General features: G+C 53.1%; 2 protein-coding genes across 3 annotated transcripts in view; both read right to left on the minus strand.

Moving 5' to 3' along the window:
• Positions 1-1866: 1866 nt before the first annotated feature.
• On the minus strand, positions 1867-12670 carry LPAR5 (lysophosphatidic acid receptor 5). Of its 2 annotated transcripts, none has more exons than XM_040234994.1 (2): positions 12261-12670; positions 1867-3990 (listed from the first exon to the last, which is right to left on the minus strand). In XM_040234994.1, exon 2 carries the CDS (start codon positions 3765-3767, stop codon positions 2661-2663), a length of 1107 nt encoding a protein of 368 aa, XP_040090928.1. In that variant the 5' UTR covers positions 3768-3990; positions 12261-12670; the 3' UTR covers positions 1867-2660. The 2 variants fall into 2 exon arrangements, with proteins under 2 accessions (XP_040090928.1, XP_040090929.1); XM_040234995.1 differs by lacking the exon at positions 12261-12670 and adding an exon at positions 9822-10073.
• Positions 12671-14214: 1544 nt separating this feature from the next.
• Positions 14215-20179, minus strand: part of LOC120857779 (acrosin binding protein) — an 8126-nt gene continuing 2161 nt past the window's right edge. The window contains exons 4-9 of the mRNA XM_040233515.1: positions 19528-19993; positions 18931-19063; positions 16577-16756; positions 16276-16443; positions 15104-15187; positions 14215-14523 (exon numbers count right to left, since the gene is read on the minus strand). Of these exons, the coding sequence (XP_040089449.1) occupies positions 14401-14523; positions 15104-15187; positions 16276-16443; positions 16577-16756; positions 18931-19063; positions 19528-19993 (1154 nt within the window). The 3' untranslated portion in view covers positions 14215-14400. The remainder of the gene's footprint in view (positions 14524-15103; positions 15188-16275; positions 16444-16576; positions 16757-18930; positions 19064-19527; positions 19994-20179) is intronic.

A 20179-nucleotide genomic window follows, 5' to 3' on the forward strand; every position in this document is an offset into this window, starting at 1 on the left:
ACTGAGGACATGGGTTCAATCCCTGGTCGGGGAACTAAGATCCTGTAAGCCATGCAATGTGGCCAAAGGAAACAAACTCAAATAATTTTTAAAAACTGTTGGTTTCAGTTTGGATAGGGCAAAATGCTGAGACTTTGGATGATGATGACATTTGGTGCCCCCAGGGCTGGAAGGGCTGAACCCTAAGGACGGAGCAATGGATGGAGCAGGTGCTAACCTGCTAACCACCAGGCCTCGTCTAGAGCCTCAGAATACTGCGAGCCTCAGACCAGACAGAGGAAAGCTCCGCTTCACGGCTCTCAGGGAGGATGCTGGGTCAGTTCTCCGGTTTGGCCACCAGGGGTCATTTTACCCTTGTAAATCACCATCTGGAGGACTCAGGTAAAGACACAAAAGGCTTAGTACGAACTAAAACACCCAGTGACATAGCCTGGGAAACTCTTGACAGTCACGCACAGACACACACACATGCACACACACACAGAAACATACAGCATTGAGAGACAGAAATGCATGCAGGACATGTCACCAACTCCCTTGCTAACTTCACTAATAATGTCAGGGTCTTAGGATGACATGGGGCTTCCCTGGTGGCTCAGAGGTTAAAGCGTCTGCCTGCAGTGCAGGAGACCTGGGTTTGATCCCTGGGTTGGGAAGAACCCCTGGCGAAGGAAATGGCAACCCACTCCAGTATTCCTGCTTGGAGAATCCCATGGATGGAGGAGCCTGGTTGGCTACAGTCCACGGGGGTCCCAAAGAGTTGACACAACTGAGCAACTTCACTTAGGATGACATAGTGCCAGCCCAGACTCCATTCAAGAAGGAAGCAAACAGTAGGTGGCCGGTAAATCAGACTTCCATTTCCTTACTTCCAGCCTGCTAAGAGCAGTCACCCTGTTCCTGCCCTCCTGTCCATCATTCATCGGATTTACTGCTGTGTAAACTACTTGCCTGGCTCTTGTTCTGTTCCCTTTTCCCTGTCCAGAGAAAATCCCACCCCCGCCTCCTCCTCAGTATTTGTGCAGCTAGTTCCGCCCCCACCTCCCGCTGCAGCTCCAGGATCCCCAGGTAGTGCTCCACTGGGGTAGAGCACCTACTCGGCTTGCCCCCACCCTCACCCCCAGGAGCTGCAAGCCTTACAGACTACAACTGGCAATTGACTTGAACACTGCTCTTTCCCTGGCATTAACAAAAACAATGTATATAATAGCCTGGGAAGAAATTACACAAACTCTAATACTTCAGTACAGGTATAGTTCTAAAGCATGATCTGGGAATGGATTCTTTGAGAAAGTCTGTGGTGTTGGAGAAGACTCTTGAGAGTCCCTTGGACTGCAAGGAGATCCAACCAGTCCATTCTGAAGGAGATCAACCCTGGGATTTCTTTGGAAGGAATGATGCTAAAGCTGAAGCTCCAGTACTTTGGCCACCTCATGCGAAGAGTTGACTCATTGGAAAAGACTCTGATGCTGGGAGGGATTGGGGGCAGGAGGAGAAGGGGACGACCGAGGATGAGATGGCTGGATGGCAACATGGACTCGATGGATGTGAGTCTGAGTGAACTCGGGGAGATGGTGATGGACAAGGAGGCCTGGCGTGCTGCAATTCATGGGGTTGCAAAGAGTCGGACACGACTGAGTGACTGAACTGAACTGAACTAAACTATTTTCATAATAATACTACTAAGCTGTTATTTGTCCTTTTCACTCATTCTCTCACAAGGAGATGATGAAATTTCCCAGAGGCTTCGTAACATTGTTGCTCTCACGGCTATTGGAATGTGTGCTTTCGAATTTCTGCTTCTAAAGTTATTCTTTTTTATTTCTAGTATGGTTAAGTATCAAAAAAACAAACTATAAGCAAAAGTTCTTTGGAATGCTCCGTGTTTAAGAATGTAAAATGGTCTGAGACCAACGAGTCTGAGAACTGTTACTTTAGAACAAGAATGTTCTCCTTACTGTATTATAGGTGAAGCAGCAGACCGGGCGCCAAGTGGAGTGGGAAGAACTGAGGACCTAGAATGGAGGAGATCTTGAAGGGGGAAAGCAGGACCTGGAAAGGGGAATAGGGACCAAGAACTTGTAGGGAAAACTCCTCTAACTCAATTTTGCCCTGCCCCCAACTATCCATGCTGGGTGTCAGGTCTGAATTGTTTCAAGTAACTAGACAAGAAGGAAACCAATTCAGTGAGCATCCAATAGGCTTTTGTATTATTAATATTATGCCTCAGTGCTGGGCAGGCACAGTCTCCTAAGGCTCCCTAAGTCTGCTGTAGTTGCTCTAAAGGCAGGACACCCATCTTCTGCTCCATCTACCAGCTGTGGGCCGCGTTTCCTGCCCGCCAAGGGCATTTCATCCAGTCTCTTGCCTCTACATGGGCAGGTTCACAGCAACACTTTCTAGGAGCTGGAGAAGGGGTCCTCCCCGGCTCACCATCACCCCCAGTTAAAGACATTTTCAGCGGCGCTCTTCCTACTGCGCGGCCCCGGGCGCCACACTTAGTTCTCTTTTGCATCCGCGAGCGAGAGCTGCCACTCCTAAATCCCAGCGCCCACCCTTCCGGCCCCCGGTGCACACCCCAGCGTGTCTGAGAGTGCCAGAGGCGCGGGGGTGGGGTGGGGTGGGGTGGGGACCGTGCTCTGGCACGAACGACTGTGCGTTCAGAAGGACGAATCCTCGTGGGACGGGGTGAAGGATGACCGGGGATCGGAGGGTCGGAGCTGCCCCTGGCTGGCTGTGGTCAGAGCAGAGGCGTGGGCAGTCTCGGTAAGCGGTTCGGCGAGCGCCTCCTGAGCCCCTTTGGCGGCCAAGGTCCTGCCCCGGAGTGGGGCGCTCAGGCCGCGCAGGGTGTTGCGGAAGCCCTCGGCGCTGAAGTAGTACACGAGCGGGTCGAGCACGCAGTTGGCACCGGCCAGCAGCACCATGACCATCAGCACCCTGCGCACCTTCATGCGCGCTTCGGGGCTGGCGGGCACCACCTCACCGCGTAGCAGCCCGTACACGGCCAGCGTGGCGTTGTAGGGCACGAAGCACAGCAGGAAGATGACCAGGCTCGCCAGCAGGAGGCGCACTGTCTTCCGCCGCCGCTGGCTCCGCGTGGCGTCGGGCCGCGCCAGGGTACAGAAGACGCGGCCCGACGAGTAGACCACGGCCGCCAGGGGCAGCAGGAAACCCAGCGCCTCGGCCAGCAGCAAGAGCGGCAGTAGCCTGCCCTTCCACAGCTTGTCGCTGAAGCTCTCGAAACACAGGAACACGTCGCGGCCGTCTCTGGAGCAGGACGAGGGCTGGTGCGCCAGGATGGTGGGCACGGCGAACACCAGGATGAGCGCCCACACGCCCAGGCAGAGCAGCCGCGCCACGCGGGGCCGCCGCAGGTGGCGCAGCCGCAGCGGGTGCACGATGGCGGCGTAGCGGTCCACGTTGATGAGCGTCAGGAAGATGCAGCTGCCGTACATGTTCATCTGAAAGACGGCGCCCGCCAGCTGGCACAGAAAGTCCGGGAAGGGCCAGTAGTGCCGCGCGTAGTAGGACAGGCGCAAGGGCAGCGAGAGGGTGAAGAGCAGGTCGCTGGCCGCCAGGTTGCACATGTATACGCTCACCACCGAGTGCACGCGCAGCGCGCGCAGGAAGACCCAGAGGGCCAGCGTGTTGAGGGGGAGCCCAGCCGCCAGCACCACGCTGTAGACCACCAGATGCAAATGATGGATGGGCTGGTAGTCTGGGCACGCGGTGGGAAGAGACTTGTTGGCCGAGGAGTTGGCTTGCATCGTACTACTGTGCGCCGAGCAGCTAGGCTGGGGGCATCAGGGGGCGAACCCACGTCCTAGCATCTCCAGTCTCCGGGGCCGGGGCCTGGGGGCTGCGCAGAGAGCCCCAGAGCAAACGGAGGTTCAGCATGGGCTTGTGGGTTGTGGTTGCAAGGCAGCCAGCTTGGGGGAAGGTGGGGAGCAGTGGGATGCCTTTGGTCACAGCCTCATCGGCAGTGGAGACCTGAAACAGAAGGGAAGCCAGAAGTCAAGATAGTGCACGGAAGGGCTGAAGACACAAATGTTACGGAGCTGAACTCCCTAGCCTCTTGAGACCTTTTTCAGCCTCAGATCTTTCCCCTACCTTCCTTCTGTGTCCAGAACAGCTTTCCGCACCCGGCTCCATGGCACAGTGTTAAACACACAGGCTCTGGAGTCAGACTTGCCTACGAATAAATCTGTGCCTTTGTCCTCGTGTGCCTTAGCCACTTCCCTGGTGGTCCAGTGGCTAAGACTCAGAGCTCCCAACGCAGAGTTCAATCCCTGGTGAGGGAACTAGAGCCTACACACTGCAACCAAGAGTTTGCATGCCACAACTAAGGCCCTGCACAGCCAAATAAATAAATATTTTTTTAAAAGGAAAGAAAACTGACTTCATATCTCTACCCCTCATTTTCCTTACCTAGAAAACAAAAGAAAGCAAGGAGAAGGGTTTCTACTTCACAAGGTCATTAGACTCAGTGATACGTATGGAATGCTTTGGTTACTGTTATCTGCTAACATCTCTCCCTTTCTTCCTTTCTTCTACAAATGCTTCCTGGGACTTTAGGTTTCAGGCATGTTCACAGCAGTGAACAAAACAAAGGCCTTGCCCCACCTATTTTCCAATCCACTGAAAGGAGACAGATGATAAAGTATTGGTAAATAGATATTGGCCTCCTTGGGTGGATGGCTCAGAGGTAAAGAATCTACCTGCAATGCAGGAACCACAGCAGATGTGGTTCAATTGCTGGGTCCAGAAGATCCCCTGGAGAAGGTAATGGCAACCCACTCCAGTATTCTTGCCTGGGAAATCCCATGGACAGAGGAGCCTGGCAGGCTACAGTCCATAGCATCGCAAAGTTGGACACGACTAAATAACTTAGCACACACACACGCACACCAACAGCTCTTATGGCAGGTGGTGAGAAGAACTGTGGAGCCCCTCCCCTGGCACCAGCCTGTTCTGCTTGTTCCCCACTATCTAAAGAATAAAGTTCAAACTCCCAAGTACGGGATGAAATCCCAGCCTCATCTCTGCTGTTGCTCCTGTGTGGGCTGGCTTTGTGGTCAGAGTGACCCGGTCCAAGTGGATGGTTTGGCCTTGCTCACTCTCAGTTTCTTCATTTGTAAAATGGGGACAGTAATAGAATGGGGGTCCCATAGGCTGATGGCACACCTCAGCACAGTGCTCCCAGGTGGGGGAAGGCCTTGTGGGTTGAACTTCTCTGGGTACTTCCCTGCAGAGTCTGACTCGGCTGTTTCCTAGTAAGGGTTCTATGATGGAGGGAGACGGTGGTTTGGTCCTAAGGGCTTGAAGGGGGCGCTTAGCCCAGAGAAGGTGGCAATGAGGCCAGGAAGTACTGTGAGCTCTGATAAGACTGCCGGAAAGGGCAGACCACAGCCACTGCCATCCTCAGGCAAAAGCTGGCAGATGAAGGGTATGGCCAGAGGTAGCGGAGTCAGAAGACAGGACTCGGTCTCAAGTCCTTCCTTAATGCCAGAAGGCCGCAGAAGCGACCCCTCCATTGTGATCCCCACATGCTGTCTATTTTGTATTGTAAAATATACAGAACTTAAAAAAAAAATTACCATTGTAACCATCTTTAAGAGTATAATTCAGTGACATTAAGTACAATCGCAGCACTGTGTAACCATTGCCACTATTTCTGAAACTTTTTCATCATCCCAAACAACAACTTTATACCCATTAAGCAATAACTACTCATCCCCTTTCCCTCCCTCTCCTGGCAACCTCTATTCTACTTTCTGTCCGTGTAAATTTGCCTATTCTAGACCCCTCCTCTGAGTGGAAACGTAGAATTTCCGTCCTTCTGTGTCTGGGTTATTTCACTTAGCTTAAAGTTTTCAAGGTCCCTCCATGTTATAGACTGTATCAGAGTTACAGTCTTTTATGGCTGAATAATATTTTCCTGAGCTTCCCAGGTGGGTCAGTGGTACAGAACCTGCCTGCTGATGCAGGCGATGCAGGTTTGACTCCTGAGTCAGGAAGATCCGCTCCCTGGAGGAGGAAATGGCAACCCACTCCAGTATTCTTGCCTGGAAAATCCCATGGACAGGGGAGCATGGTGGGCTATAGTCCATGGGGTCTCAAAGAGTCGGACACAATTAAACAACTAAACAACAAAAACAAATATTTTCCCATATAAACACCACATTTTGTTCATCTGTTCATTTGTTGATGGTGACTCGGGTTTTCCCATCTTTTGGATATTGTGGGTAATGGTAGTGAACATGTGTGGCCACGTGCCGACTTAGGGATCTTAAGGAAAGAAGTTATCTGAAGACCCTGAGCCATTATCCCAAAATACTGAACCTACTCCTTTCAGTAGGAACCACTTAAATCCTTACATGGAACAAAGTTGTAAACCTAATTGTCATATGTTTTCTAGTGTGTTTTTCGCTTGCTTGTTTGTTCTCCCTCCAACAAGCGGTTGTAGACTCCAGCAGTTTAAGACTTGTAAGAAACACAGCACAAGAATAAAGAAGCATTTCCCCTACGAAATACCAATTTCATCAACGAAAATAATGCTGGATGGGTCTTAAACGTGTGGAAAAGCAAGTAACACCAGTTCTCTTCCTAAAGTGTGGCCACCTCCCATGATCCTTTGCTCCAGTCATGCCAAACTAGTGATAATTCTGCAAATACTTGATGTCTCGTGTGCTGTCTCTTCAACCTGGATTGCCCTTTCTCCCCTTCTCTGACTGGTAAACTCAGTCACTTCTCAGGGCCCTATGATGCCTTTCCTGACTCCCGCCCTCCCACCAAACAGGCATAGTCCCCTCTTTGGTGTCTCCCCAGCACTTTGGATGCAGGTCAGCTCTTCCTACTCAGGCTGTCATGAGCTGTTCTTGGTCTGCTCCTCCTACTCACCCGTGAACTCCTTGAGGGAGGGCCAGTGGACTGTGACTTACTCATCTTTGTAGCCCCAGCCCCTCCCTCTATAAATGTTGAGTCAAAAATAATAGCTGCCTCACTGATCGCTCACCATCTCCCTGGGCGCCTTCTAAGTGCAAGCTCTAATCCCCCCAGCAGCCCTTGGAGGTCAGTGTTTCTCTTGATTTTTACTCAAAAGTGGTCAGTGAGCAGCGAAATCAGGACTCAAACCCAGGACGTCTCACCTCCAAAGTCCAAGCTGCCTCCAGTAAGAATGGGTGGGTGGGTATGAGCTGGATGCTGCACCTAACTTTTATTGCTGCCTAGATGAAATCTGTGCCCATAGGTGAATGCTTTTACTTCCTCCTTTGTCCAATAGAAATATGTACTGTTTAATAACCCACTTCCTTCTTTCTTCCACTTCAAACACTGGCAGCACAGACTCATCTCACACACAGATATGCCTCCTGATGATCTCCCCTTACCTACTGAAACAGTATTCTGCTTTCAGCTCCGCAGGTCATGTCCTGTGTATTTGTCCCATTTCCCCAACCAGATGATAAGGTCCTAGTCGCTCACGCTCAGTTGCTCAGTCGTGTCCGACTCTTTGCGACCCCATGGACTGTAGCCCACCAGGCTTCTCTGTCCATGGGATTCTCCAGGCAAGAATCGTGGTCCTAGGGTGGGGATTAAACCTTTTACAGCTTTCTTCCCAAGCTCACTCACACTTCAGTCTTTCCACTTAGCCGGCCCTTGTGATAGTCACTGGCTGCCTGACAGGAAATCTTCCCTCTGCCCCCCATGTCCATCCAGCCTGTAATCCTGTTATAATATTTCATGTATCATTCCAACCTCTTCTTATCACATTCCTGACTATCTCTTCCGCATGTGCAACTCAGTGAAAAGCATCTCCCTTTGGAGAACTTTGCTTGGAAACTGCTTGTAATAAAACTTCTGTAACAGTTTACAGCTGCAATTTTTGTTGCTGTTTGGTCCCTAAGTCGTGTCTGGCTCTTTGTGATCCCATGGACTGTAGCCCACCAGGCTCCTCTGTCCATGGGATTTCCCAGGCAAGAATGCTGGAGTGGGTTGCCATTTCCTCATCTAGGGAGGGGATCTTCCCGACACAGGGATCAAACCCAGAGCTCCAGTATCTCCTGTATTCCAGGCAGATTCTTTACCGCTGAGCCACCTGGGAAGCCCATAGCTACAATTACAATAACATTTTATCATTCTTAACCATTCTTTGGAGAATCAATAGCTGCTTACAACTAGGATGAATGAATGAGTGAATGGATAATTCTTTTCCAAGAATCCCAAATCTCTCAGCACTTCCCTCGTGGCTCAGTGGTAAAGAGTCAGCCTGCAAAACGCAGGAGACACTGGAGAACTGGGTTCGATCCCTAGGTCAGGAAGATCCCTTGGAGAAGTAAATGGCAGCTCCATTATTCTTGCTTGGAGAATCCCATGGACGGAGGAGCCTGGTAGGCTGCAGTCCATGAGGTTGCTAAGGTTCGGACATGACTGAGCGACTTCACTTTCACTTTCATGCATTGGAGAAGAAAATGGCAACCCACTTCAGTGTTCTTGCTTGGAGAATCCCAGGGACGAGGGAGCTTGGTGGGCTGCCGTCTATGGGGTGGCATAGAGTCGGACACAACTGAAGTGACTTAGCAGCAGCAGCAGCACTAACAGGTGGAGTTAGGAATTCTTCAGAGATCTCTCTCCTTCCTCCATTCCAAAGCCAAGAAGCCCGTGGGTTGATGTCTCAAAAACCCACCCCTCTCCAACATACTCACACAGAATGGCCTAAGCTGAGCATTGAGAGCTGCCAGGCCCCTGCCTTGGTCCCCCACCCCATCTGCTTGCTTCCCTGGGGCTCCCTGTCAGAGGAACTGAATGGGCACGGTGCCAGGCCAGATGGCAGAGATGGGAAAAACTGCCAAAAAGGAGGCAAACAGGAAATGGAAGGAGGGCTCTAGGTATGGGGAAGGGACAGCAAGGCCCTCTTCTCTATCCTGCCGTCAGCAAGAGGTCGGGTTGGGGGTGGGGGGCAAAGAAACAGCAGCAGCCCCAGAAGAGCAGAGACACCAGGACTTCATTTCACCAGGGAGAAGGGGAACCTGGAGGCCCACACAGACTCAGCAACCTCAGCATGCCCAGAGGTCACGTGAGCACACAGCTGCACTCACGTGCAAGGCCACAGGCAGGTAAGGGTGCACCAAGGGGTGGGCACACAAAATTACTAGTAACATACAGATCAGTGTGGAACATGTGTGTGTGTGCACGGAGCCTCAGACAGCCAAGCCAGGGGAGGAGGGCAGACTTTGGGACAACATCCTTAGATGGACAGACAGACGGGCAGCTTCAGGGGTACACACACACGCGTGCAGATGGCCACAAGCAGATCCCTGCCCCCAGGACACTGAGAGGCAAAGAGAGGCCTGGAGACTGCCCCTCCGGCATCTTGGCCCCCCGACCCCATGCACAGACCAGAGTATGTGCAGTCATTCTCCTCCTCACCTTCTCCGTCTCAGCTTGCCACAAGCACACCTGGGGCCCAGATCCCTGTGTCCCTGCGGCCTCTGGGACCGGCCCCACTGCCCTCTGAGCTGGGCTGGGCACCACGCTTTGCTGAGATAAGTCAGCGGGGCAGGGCTATTTTCTGCCCTGGCAGGAAGTGAGAATGGAGTATAAAAGTGGACAGAAGTCTAGATCATGATCTTTCCCTTCCTCTCCTCCACACAACTGGCCTGTGGCATCCACCCTTCTGGCGCCTGACCAGGGATGCAGAGGGGAGCTGAACAGAAGGGAGGTGGGTGATTTGGGACACTGATGGGGGCAGGGAGGGAAGACAGAGACCTCCAGCTTCCTCCTGTCTGCTACCCTCCCCTGGCTTCCTGCACTGCTCTCCCCACCTCTCCAAACATCCACCAAAGGCCTTGCTCTCATCACCTCTTCTCCTTCGGAATCTACACCCTTCAGAAATTTGGAAAGTGAGAATCTCCAGTCTCTTCATCCTTCTTGCCCCAGAAGACCAGCTCTGAATAGCTCTGGCCTACTTTTAGATTTGGGCAGTCAAAAGCCCATCAGCGTGTCTCCCCACCCCCACCACACACACTGTGCCGCCAGACCTGGGTAGCTAACTGAACCCACTTCCTCTCCTGCCGCACCCTGGCAGCCATGAGAAGATGCAATCTCTACCCACAGACACGTGTGATTATGCAGACTCTTAAGGCCTGTATGTTCAGATTCCCCAAATGGATGGAAACTGTACTGAGTGTCCAGCAGAAGGATGATGAAGTCTAAAGGCTTTAGGAAAGTCTTTGTCCCAGGGATGCTCTGGAACACAGATGAATCCTGCCCATCAGCTTGTCCTGGGTCTGGGGAGTCTGTGAAAGTGACTAATAGTCGCTCAATCTTGTCTGACTCTTTGCGACCCCAGGGACTGTAGCCCGCCAGGCTCCTCAGTCCATGGAAGTCTACAGGCAAGAATACTGGAGTGGGTAGCTGTTCCCTTCTCCAGGGGATGTTCCTGATTCAGGGATCGAACCTGGGTCTCCCGCATTGCAGGCTGATTGGGGCAGTCTGTAAGGTGGAGATAGTACCAGGTCACCTGGTTGAGTGGATGGCCTCCTCCTGACCCAGGGGTCATGGTCTTCCCCTCCACGTGTCCTGTCTAACCTCCATCCTCCTTCCTCTATGATCCAGACCTGCTTTGCTTTCTGTAGCCCAGATCCTGCTCCAGCCTGTCCCCACCCTTCCCCTCTTGGCCTCTCTTTCAGCTCTTCCAACATCATCCTCGGCTGCATCTTTTCCCCTTCTCTGTTCTCACCCCATCTTTCCTTTCTAGGAAAAGGCCAAAAGTTCAAAGATTAGTTGCCTGGTGAGTGGCTGTCACCTCCCCACCTGCATACATTTCTCCACCCTGCTGTCAAGAGCTGGAAAAACAGGAAACAAAGTCCCGATCACTCAGGACTCAAAGGGGATCGACTCAAAGGGGATCAACTCTCGGCAGCCCTGTGCTCTTGGTGGTCCTTGCTTTGGGACTTGGCTGGGTCCCACAGACTCACAGAAACCTCAGGAAGCCTTTGGATTCATGGACCTGGCCCTGCCCTTGGGCAGCACTGAGTGTGTGTGGTGTGGAGCCGTCAAGCCTCTGCGGTCCTTCCCCTGGGGCCTGGGCTTGGGAAGCTTCTGAGCTGCTGGGGTGCATGCTGAGGGCACCAGACAGGGACACAGCTGGGCTCTACAGTCTCTGGGTGGCCAGGAGGTGAAGCTCAAGGGTTGAAAGTTTCTGCTTCTATCTCAACCCAACACTTGCCTCCAGGTCCCCTTCGGCGACAACCTCAGATCACCCTGAAGGGACCAGAGATGCAATCTGATGGGAGGGCCCCTTCCCATCAGGGAGGCTACCACAAACAGGGAACAGCTGCCCTCAGTGGTGTGACACACAGGTGTCAGGGACACCGCTTTGATCCCTGATCTGGGAAGATCCCACATGCCTCGTAAGCCCCTGAGCCGCAACTACTGAAGCTCCACGCACCTAGAGCGCATGCTATGAAGCAAGAGAAGCCACCACAATGAGAAGCCCGTGCGCTGCGACTAGAGAGTAGCCCCCACTCTCTGGAACCAGAGAAAAGCCCATGTGTAGCAGAGAAAACCCAGCACAAACAAAAATATATAAATAAATACGTATTAAAACAAAAACAAAAGAAGGCCCTGCACACCCTCAAATATCACCCCCACCCTGACCCTGTGCCCAGTATCTGAAATTTTATCCACTGCATGACACTCCTGGACCACATTCTACCAGACCTGGCAGGACATTGGAGACGTCTGGCCTAAACATCTTATAAAGAAAACGCCCTGGGTGAAGGCAGTGTCTCTCAGGCGCCTCTAAGACATTGGATTTGGCTGGGAAGATCCCTATGAGGGTAGGTCTGTGCCTTGAACCCACTCTGGAGTTTAATCAGGTCAGGTCACTGTCACCAGCAGAGGCCTGGCTCTTGAGTGGGCATTGGACATTGTCTTATCTGAGAATGGGAGAGGGTTGGAAACCATCCTCAGAGGGCCCTCTTTCCTCAGTGGCCCTGGGACCCAGAGTTCAGCATGAGAGTAGGTGAAGGGGAAGACCCAGCCTCCAGGACAGACAGGCCTAGGGGCTGGCTTCATGCTCTAGGGCACGTCCTCTGTTTGCGGTCTGCCTGCCTGAGGTCGTCCCTTTATTCAAAAAGATTTCTCCAGGCCCAGGGCCCCTTCTCACCTCCACTCCCACCCACCTCCCCCAATTCTGAAGGAGGGGTGCTTTCCTTGTGCCCCTGTGAGGTTCAGTCCCATCTGTGAGGTCCCCTTACCTGTGCTCATCGGTGTGGCTCACCGCTCTCCTGAGCTGGCTTCTGCCTGCTCTGGGCCAGGCCAGGCTGGTAGGGCCTGCTCCCGGCGGTGGGACACACCCACCTCAGCAGATCTCAGCAGATCCCGGCACTCTGCACACACCCGCACCCAACCCCGAGACAGCGGGCAGGGAGAGAGACAGAGGAGGAAGCCGTGACCTCAGTGCCTTCACAGTTTGGCCAGAGAAGAAACCCCAGCAGATTATGTCACTTAATGTAGCCCCAACACTCACCCACTAATGCCCTCTCACCACCCATCCCTCTCACATCCTTTGTAGTTTCCGGGAAGCCTAACTGTCACACCCAGTACTGCAGATTCCAAATTACTAACCCCCAGCCTCTTGCTGTCCTGCCGGTTCCCCTTGGCTGTCTGTCTCTTCTGGGTTCCAGCAGATGGTTTTGCTCTTGTCACAGGTGGCTTATACCTCCCTCTGTGTGTTTTTGGGGGGTGGGGGAGCAGGACTCAGACGACAACCCCTAGTCTCCGTAGCCTGGGCTGAGCCCCCTGTCTTCCAGATCAATAGGGCCAAGCATGTTGTCTGCACTCAGTGCAAAAAAAAAAAAAAACAACAAGCTTTGAGCCCTAGGTGAAAAAGGACATTGTGATTGAATGAGTATGGCAAACACTAAGTCGAACAGGTTTCTCTATTACACGGTTTCTCCTAAAAGCTTGACCACATGTTGATAATAAAAGCTGGGTGACGGGGGCATTGAGGGTACATTGCAAGTGTGTTAGTTGCTCAGTCTTGTCTGACTCTTTGCAACCCCATGGACTGTAGCCCACCAAGCTCCTCCTTCCATGGGACTCTCCAGGCAAGAATACTGGAGTGGGTAACCATTCCCTTCTCCAGAGGGTCTTCCCAGCCCAGGGGTCGAAACTGGGTCTCCTGCACTGCAGGCAGATTCTTCATCGTCTGAGTCACCAGGGTTGCATTATTCTATATTTGTGCATGCTTGAGCTTTTCCATAACATTTTTTGTTAAATGCTATATAGTTACCCACACGTGTGTGTCTCCAGAATATGTTTTGGGAGATCTGTTATTTTTTTTTCTTTTTGAAAGATTTTTTTTTTTAACGTGGATCATTTTATAAAGTTTTATTGAATTTTTTACAATATTGTTTCTGTTTTTTATGTTTTTGTTTTTTCTGGTATGTTGAGATCTTAGCTTCCCGAACAGGGCTCGAATCCATACCCCGTGCCACTGGAAGGCAGTCTTAATCACTGAACATCGAGGGAAGTCCCCCGTTATTTTTTTAAACTTTTTAAAAAAGTTGATATGTTGTATTTTCATTTTTATTCAGTTCAAGAAATTTTCTTTTTTCTTTTTTTTTGGCCACATGGCATGTGGGATCTTGTTTCTCCGACCAGGGATCAAACCTGCGCCCCCCTACATTGGAAGCATGGAGTCAACTACTCGACCACCTGCTAAGTCCTGATCCCACGTTATTAGAGGCTGATGCTGGAGTCACATCTCCATGCAAGCTGTCATGACGCGGCTCCCCCACATTTGGACCATTGGGCCCATGACTGGATGTCAGAGCATGGGCTTCCAGCCCAGTTGCCTCCTCCCTCCTATAAATGGCAAATTCTGCCGTACTGCCTGGGGCTGGCCACCCCTGGACATAGTCTCATTCAGATGACCCTCCAGAGGGATAGTCCTACACTCACATCTGAGATCACGGGACCAGAGCTTCAGAAATGGAGACACACAGTCCCCAAGACACCGGCCATGACTTCTTCTGACTTCTCAGTCTTCTCCTAGCACAGGATTGCTTCCCTGAGAACCACCCCCAGGGTTCCCTTGCCGACAGATGGCCCCTTCCACTTATGTGCCAGGAGTTGGAGGACTGACTCCCTGGGGGCAGGGGGTGGGCAGGCCCAGGAGGGGATCACAACCAAACCAGGCCACACAAGTTAAAAAGAAACATTTTATGTACAGACATCCTTTAAGGTGGGCAGAGTTCCCATCACCGACCTCTCTGGGACCGGTGCCCCAACCCAAAGGACACATGATTCGGGCCAAGTAAGAGACAACCCAGGGTCTGAAAGCAATAGAGAGTGTGGGAAGGTGGGGCAGGTGGGGAGAGGACAGAGTTCAGCTCATCCAGCTTGGCCAAGAGTCAAGGTGCTAAACTCCTGGCTCCATCGAAGCACAAGGTCCTCGCTCTTGTCCGGAGTCAGGACGGTATACGTCTCATTCTGCAGACATCTCATGCGGGACACCTGTGCAGGGTCCGAGTAGTAGAGCCAGGAGCCAGAGGTGTCAGAAGCCCAGACCCCGGGGCAGGGGCGGGGGTGGGCGTGGTTGCAGGGAGTGCAGGAAAAGTCAGAGAAGCCGGAAGCTCAAATGTGGCTTTTTAAAAAAAGCAGCCAGACACACCACATAGCCCAAACCCCTCCTTTTAGAAATGAGGAGCCCGGGGCTGGAGAGGAAGTGACTTGGCTCAGACGACTCAGTGAGTAAGAGCAGGAGGCAGGACTGACACCTAGACCTCTCTGACCAACCTGGCTGGGGGTTCTTCCCTCCCAGTGTGTCCCCAGGGCTTCTGATGGCAGCCTCCCCTTTCCTCCCCCATCCTGGAACTCTTGGCCTGGGGCCCTGGGAGAGCTGCTCACCTCATGGCTGGGGGAGTAGGGACAGAGCTCCAGGAGACACACTTGCTCTTCACACCCCCACCCCCATGCTCAGATGGATGCCACGGCTCGAGTGCGTGGGGGAGGTGGAAAGGTGGCCAGAACAGGTCAGCGTGCAGTGACCCATGGAAGGGTTGATGGGGGGGTGGGAGCAGCGGGAGGGGCTCACCTTCCGATCCCTGTTTCTCATCATACACTGCTGGCTTTTGAAGGCACAGTAGTTGGGGTACTGCACATATTCCGTGTCACAGATCTAAGGCAGGAGCGGGGGATGGGAGGTGGAAGACTTCAGAAGCCTCAGAGCCCTTCAGAGCGCACCCCACAGCAGAAACCAGGGCAGAGAACCAGACCCTCTGCACCGGGGTATCCCCTTCAGTGTCACCCTCAGTGCCTGGGAAGAAGCTGGGAGCTTAAACTAGGAAGGGGCTGCTTTGCTGGTCAACAAGCTACGAAAGCAGCTGATGAGAGGACCGGGAAGTGAGTACCAAGGCTCCAGATCGTGGCAGGGTCCCAAGTGGCAGTCTCATCTCAGGGAGCCTTCTGGGGACGGCTTAGGACGGAAGAGGCGGAAGTGTTTCTAATGTGTGACCCTGGGTGGAGCCACTTCCCTCTGTGGCCCTCACCACCCCACTCATAAACCCAGAGGAACAGCTGAAATGGTCTAAGGGCCCGTCCAGATCTAGGGGCTCAGGGAGGAGAGCTAGGTGGAGGCCCTTCTACTCAGCTAAAAGCCCTTTCTTAAGTAGCCCCCACTTGTCCTGGTCTTGATTTTTTTCTGTTAAACCACACAGAAGGCAAGCGGAGGCGGGGGTGAGGGGGGCGGTGCTGGCTCTTAGCTACAACAGGTTGACCCACAGGGGAGGTGACTTTGCAGGAAAGGGTAAAGCTGATCCCATTGAGAGGGAAAGCACTGGAAGATTCGGGAAGGAGCCTACAGACTAAGGCAGGGAAGCACTGGATCACCGTCAGCGGCACTTCAGGCATCACCCAGAAGTTTGTCTTAGGAATGAGGCCTCCCACCCCCAACCACCGAGGGTAACTGGCAGAGCTGGGACCAGACCTGTCTCGTGCCCCCAAGTCCTGTACCCTCTGGCCTCCCGGATTGCTAGTCCTTTGCTAGACAAAATCCTGGTCTCCTGGGGGCCCAAGGGAGGTGGAGGTGGCAGAGGTAGCGGGGAGGGTGTTGAGGAGTGGGGAGGGGAGTCTGCTGGAAAGAGGCAGGAGGCTCAGTGAGGAGCAGCTCTCAGAAGCCAGGGCCCCAAGACTCTCCCCGCCCCACATCCTAGGGTTCCCCAGAGCGAGGGACGAGGAAGAAGCGTGGTGAGGAGGGGTGGGGCTGACCCTGGTGGGGAAGTCTCCATCCTGGAAGCTCAGGAACTCAGTCTGGAGCCAGCTGGCCACTCGGTTGTCTTCGCAGCCCTTAGTGGCCAGCCGGGCACACCAGAAGTCCATGCGCAGCCCGCCGTACAAGTCCAGCCCGTAAAAGCGGCCCGATTTCCGGCTCCCTATCTGTAGCACGGGGCACAGGAGAGAGGTGGGCACCCTGCTCACCCCCTCCAGCTCCCGGTTGCCTGGCCCTGCCTGAAGCCGTACCCCCCCACCCCCACCGCCACCACTGCAACCCACCCGGCTGGGTCAGTACCTGGGTGCCGATGGTCATGCTCTGGGAGGCAAGCAGGGGGCTGACAAAGGGTGTTTTGTGGGAGCTGTCACACTGCTGTCGCTGCAGGTTGGCCTCCGAGTGGCACTGCTCCAGCTTCAGCGAGCAGAAGTCACAGAGGGTACACGCGGCTACGTGTCGCCGCCCCAGGCTGTCACAGACCTGCAGAGAGGTGTGGCTGAGGGCCTGAGGCTGAAGTCCCACGCCCCCACAGAATGTCCCCTCATTAAGCCTTTTCCAGAAGCTCCTCTGGCTTTTCCCAAACCCCCTCCCCAAGGTCCTACCCTCAAGAACCTCCCATCAGCTCTCTATTTCTTCCCCCTCCTCTGCTACTGCTACTGCTAAGTCGCTTCAGTCGTGTCTGACTCTGTGCGACCCCATAGACGGCAGCCCACCCGGCTCTCCCGTCCCTGGGATTCTCCAGGTAAGAATACTGGAGTGGGTTGCCATTTCCTTCTCCAATGCATGAAAGTGAAAGTGAACTCGTGTTCGACTCCTAGCAATCCCGTGGACTGCAGCCTACCAGGCTCCTCCATCCATGGGATCTTCCCGGCAAGAGTACTGGAGTGGGTTGCCATTGCCTTCTCCGAGGATGGTTTATTTCCTCACAAACAATTTTCATCTTCCTGTAGGTGACACCCAAGCCTCTATCATCCATTCTGATCTCTTTCCTAAGCTCTGAATCCCCATGGCCAAGTGCCTGACAGATGTCTAACTTTGCCTAACTGAAAAAGGCTCACAGTCCTCCCTTCCTCTCTGCTAATGATAATGCTAACATTTACAAAGAGCTGGCACGGTGCTGCGTGCCATGGCTGATAAATGCCTTCATCTTATTTGGTCTTCCTAGGAATAGAATAGCTACTAAGCATGGCTCCATTTGCCTGCCAGGAAACTGAGGCTCCCCGAGGCTGAGTCACTTGCTCAAACAGACATCGAATGCATGATGGACCTGGGACACTGGTCCGGCTGCTTCCAACTCAGAAACCCAGGTCCTCTGCTGGAGCACCTGGGTTCAGAGCCTCCAAGTTCTTGGAGGACCTTCTTGGATGTGGAGCCGCCCATCTTCCTGCGGGACTCTCCGCCCTGAGTGAGTCTCCTCAGGACGATCTCGCTCGGCAGGATCGCCAGGCCGTCCCATCAGCGCATCACAGTCACAGAATCTCTTGCTCACTCCTCATAACAGCTCACGGGGGAGGCATCATCAGGTCCCCAACCCCAAATCATAACTGAATTCCCCTTTCCTACCAAATGGAATACAGCTACTTCGGACTGCCATTCGGGATTATTCACATCCTGGCCTCTTTGATTCTGTTTCCAGGTAAAATGGGCTCCTTACTGTTCTTTCAGCCAAGCCCTAAAATCCAGTGAGCTCTTCATTAGTCATGAACTTCCTAAGTGCAGTCCATCTCCACCAAAAAATAACTCTCTTTCCATCACCTACCAACCCACACTCCTTTTGTATAATGCTACTCAATCTCAGCTCCCTGAGAGCGGGAGGAAGAGTAACAGTGTGCTCATTCTTGGTCCCTCGTGGAATTTCTTCTCTCTTGCCTCTGAGCCTTTGCACACACTAGTCTCTGTAGCAGGAACCTTCTACCAAATCCTTCTTCTGCCTGGTTAACTTCTTTTATCTCCAGGTCTCAGTTTAAACATCAGTTCCTCTAAGAGGCATTGTCCAATCCTGCCCCAGCATGACTTTTGTGCTCGCCATCTGCTCTCTGAACTTTGGACTTATCCGTCATGCGTCGATCCCTGTCACACTGGTCTCCATTTTGTCTCTCTCTCCCAGTGGACTCCAGGAGGACAGAGGATCAGATCTTGTTGCACTCGTAGCTAAATTACCTAGGACAGAACTGCTAGTGTCTCAAATACCTATCCAAATCAATATCGGTTGAATAGACTGATGCATGGATGGCATGCCAGCTCTTAGCACACATTTGCTAACTTGTGCTTTTGGAAAGTCCTACACTTCTTGGAAATATAATTTGCTGGGTTCTGAGGACATATCGAGATTGGGATCTCTCTCTACAGAGCCCTGGAACGGGTTCTAGGACCCCTCCTGGAAGACAAGCTGCATCTAAGGTACAGCCACATCCTGCGGTTGGTGAACTGGCTCTGGACATGACTCAAGCTTAGCAACTGAGCCACAGAAGGAATTCTGGCCAGGAATGGATTCCAGACTCTGTCTTGAGCCTCCCTCCTTTTAAGGGAGCTGGAAATGTCTTTCCAAGAAGGGGTTCTCACTTGGAGAGTTTCTCAGGCATTCTGGGGCCCCGCCCATCCTGTACTCTCTAGACCCATGAACTTGGAGCCAGTGAACAGCTCGGTGGGCATACCGATATCCCAAAACCAAGGATCTCATTTTCCAAGTACTGCCAGGCCTTCGCTGTCGGGGTTATGACGCAGGTGTTCTCCACAATCGAGTAGCACAGGGTCAGCAAGGCCTCCACATGGGGCAGCTGTAGCAGGCTGCAAAAAAACCAAAATGGCACCACTGCAGGGGATGGGCCAGAGGGCCAGGGCAGACAGCCATGCCCACTCGCTACCCCCTGCTCTTACCATCCAGTCTTAGTCACATGCATTCAGCATGCTGGAGGTGGCCTTACAGGCCTCCAGATCAACTGCCTCCTTTTACAGATGAGGAACTGAGACCCAGAAAGGGGAAATGAAATTTGCAGTGTTCATCAGAGGCAGAGAGAAACCCAGAACCCAAGTCTGGTAGCTCTAGCTTCAGGGCTCACCCCATGCCACGTAGAGATGGGCATCTAGGACATTGCTTAAGCCACAGAGGAGGTGAGGCGGGCAGCCGCTGGGTGTACCCAAAGCCCAAGCAGATCTGGGTGGGTCTGAGGCCAAGGCTGGCCAAGTGGGCCTCTTATCCCCAAAGGCAGAAGGAAGGGTGGGGCCGGTGGGGGAGACAGAACGTCCAGTACCTGCCAGGACTCTGGGATCTCCAGATGGTCTCCCCGTCATACATGTCATTCATTTCATCCATCTCCTGCGCCGATCGGATAAGCTCCTGGAGGTTCTCCATCAACATGGGAGTAGACTCCACTTCCCGCACCCGGGGAGTGAAGGAGAAAGGGTTGGAGGACACAAGTTCAGACCGAAACTTGGGCTCTGGGTCTGCCTGTAGCCTAGACGCTGAATCCAGAGCCTCCTCTGTGCCTTGGCCTTCCTCCTGCTTCTCCTCCTCCTGCTCCTCCTCCTGCTCCTCTTGCTCCTGCCCTTCCTCCTGCTTGTGTTCCTGCCCCTGCTCCTGCTTGTGCTCCTGCCCCTGCTGCTGTTTGTGCTCCTGCCCTTGCTCCTGGCCACCCAAGGACAAGGAGGACTGGAGGAGCTCCTCCACATTGCTGTTCAGCCGCTCAGGCCAGGGCTGGAAGACCTGTCGTTCAGTGGCTGCAACAGGGTTTGCAAGGGACCAAGAGAGAGAAGGGAAAGGGATGGTCAAGCTTCTGGCATTCCGTCTTTGCAGAGGGACACACACAAACACATAAACGCACACAAACACACACAGAAACACATAAGCACACTCAAAACACACAAACACATAAGCACACACAAACCGACACACAAACACATAAG

The sequence above is a fragment of the Oryx dammah genome, unplaced genomic scaffold (assembly GCF_014754425.2).
Source record: "Oryx dammah isolate SB20612 unplaced genomic scaffold, SCBI_Odam_1.1 HiC_scaffold_29, whole genome shotgun sequence".
Classification (NCBI taxonomy): Eukaryota; Metazoa; Chordata; class Mammalia; order Artiodactyla; family Bovidae; genus Oryx; species Oryx dammah.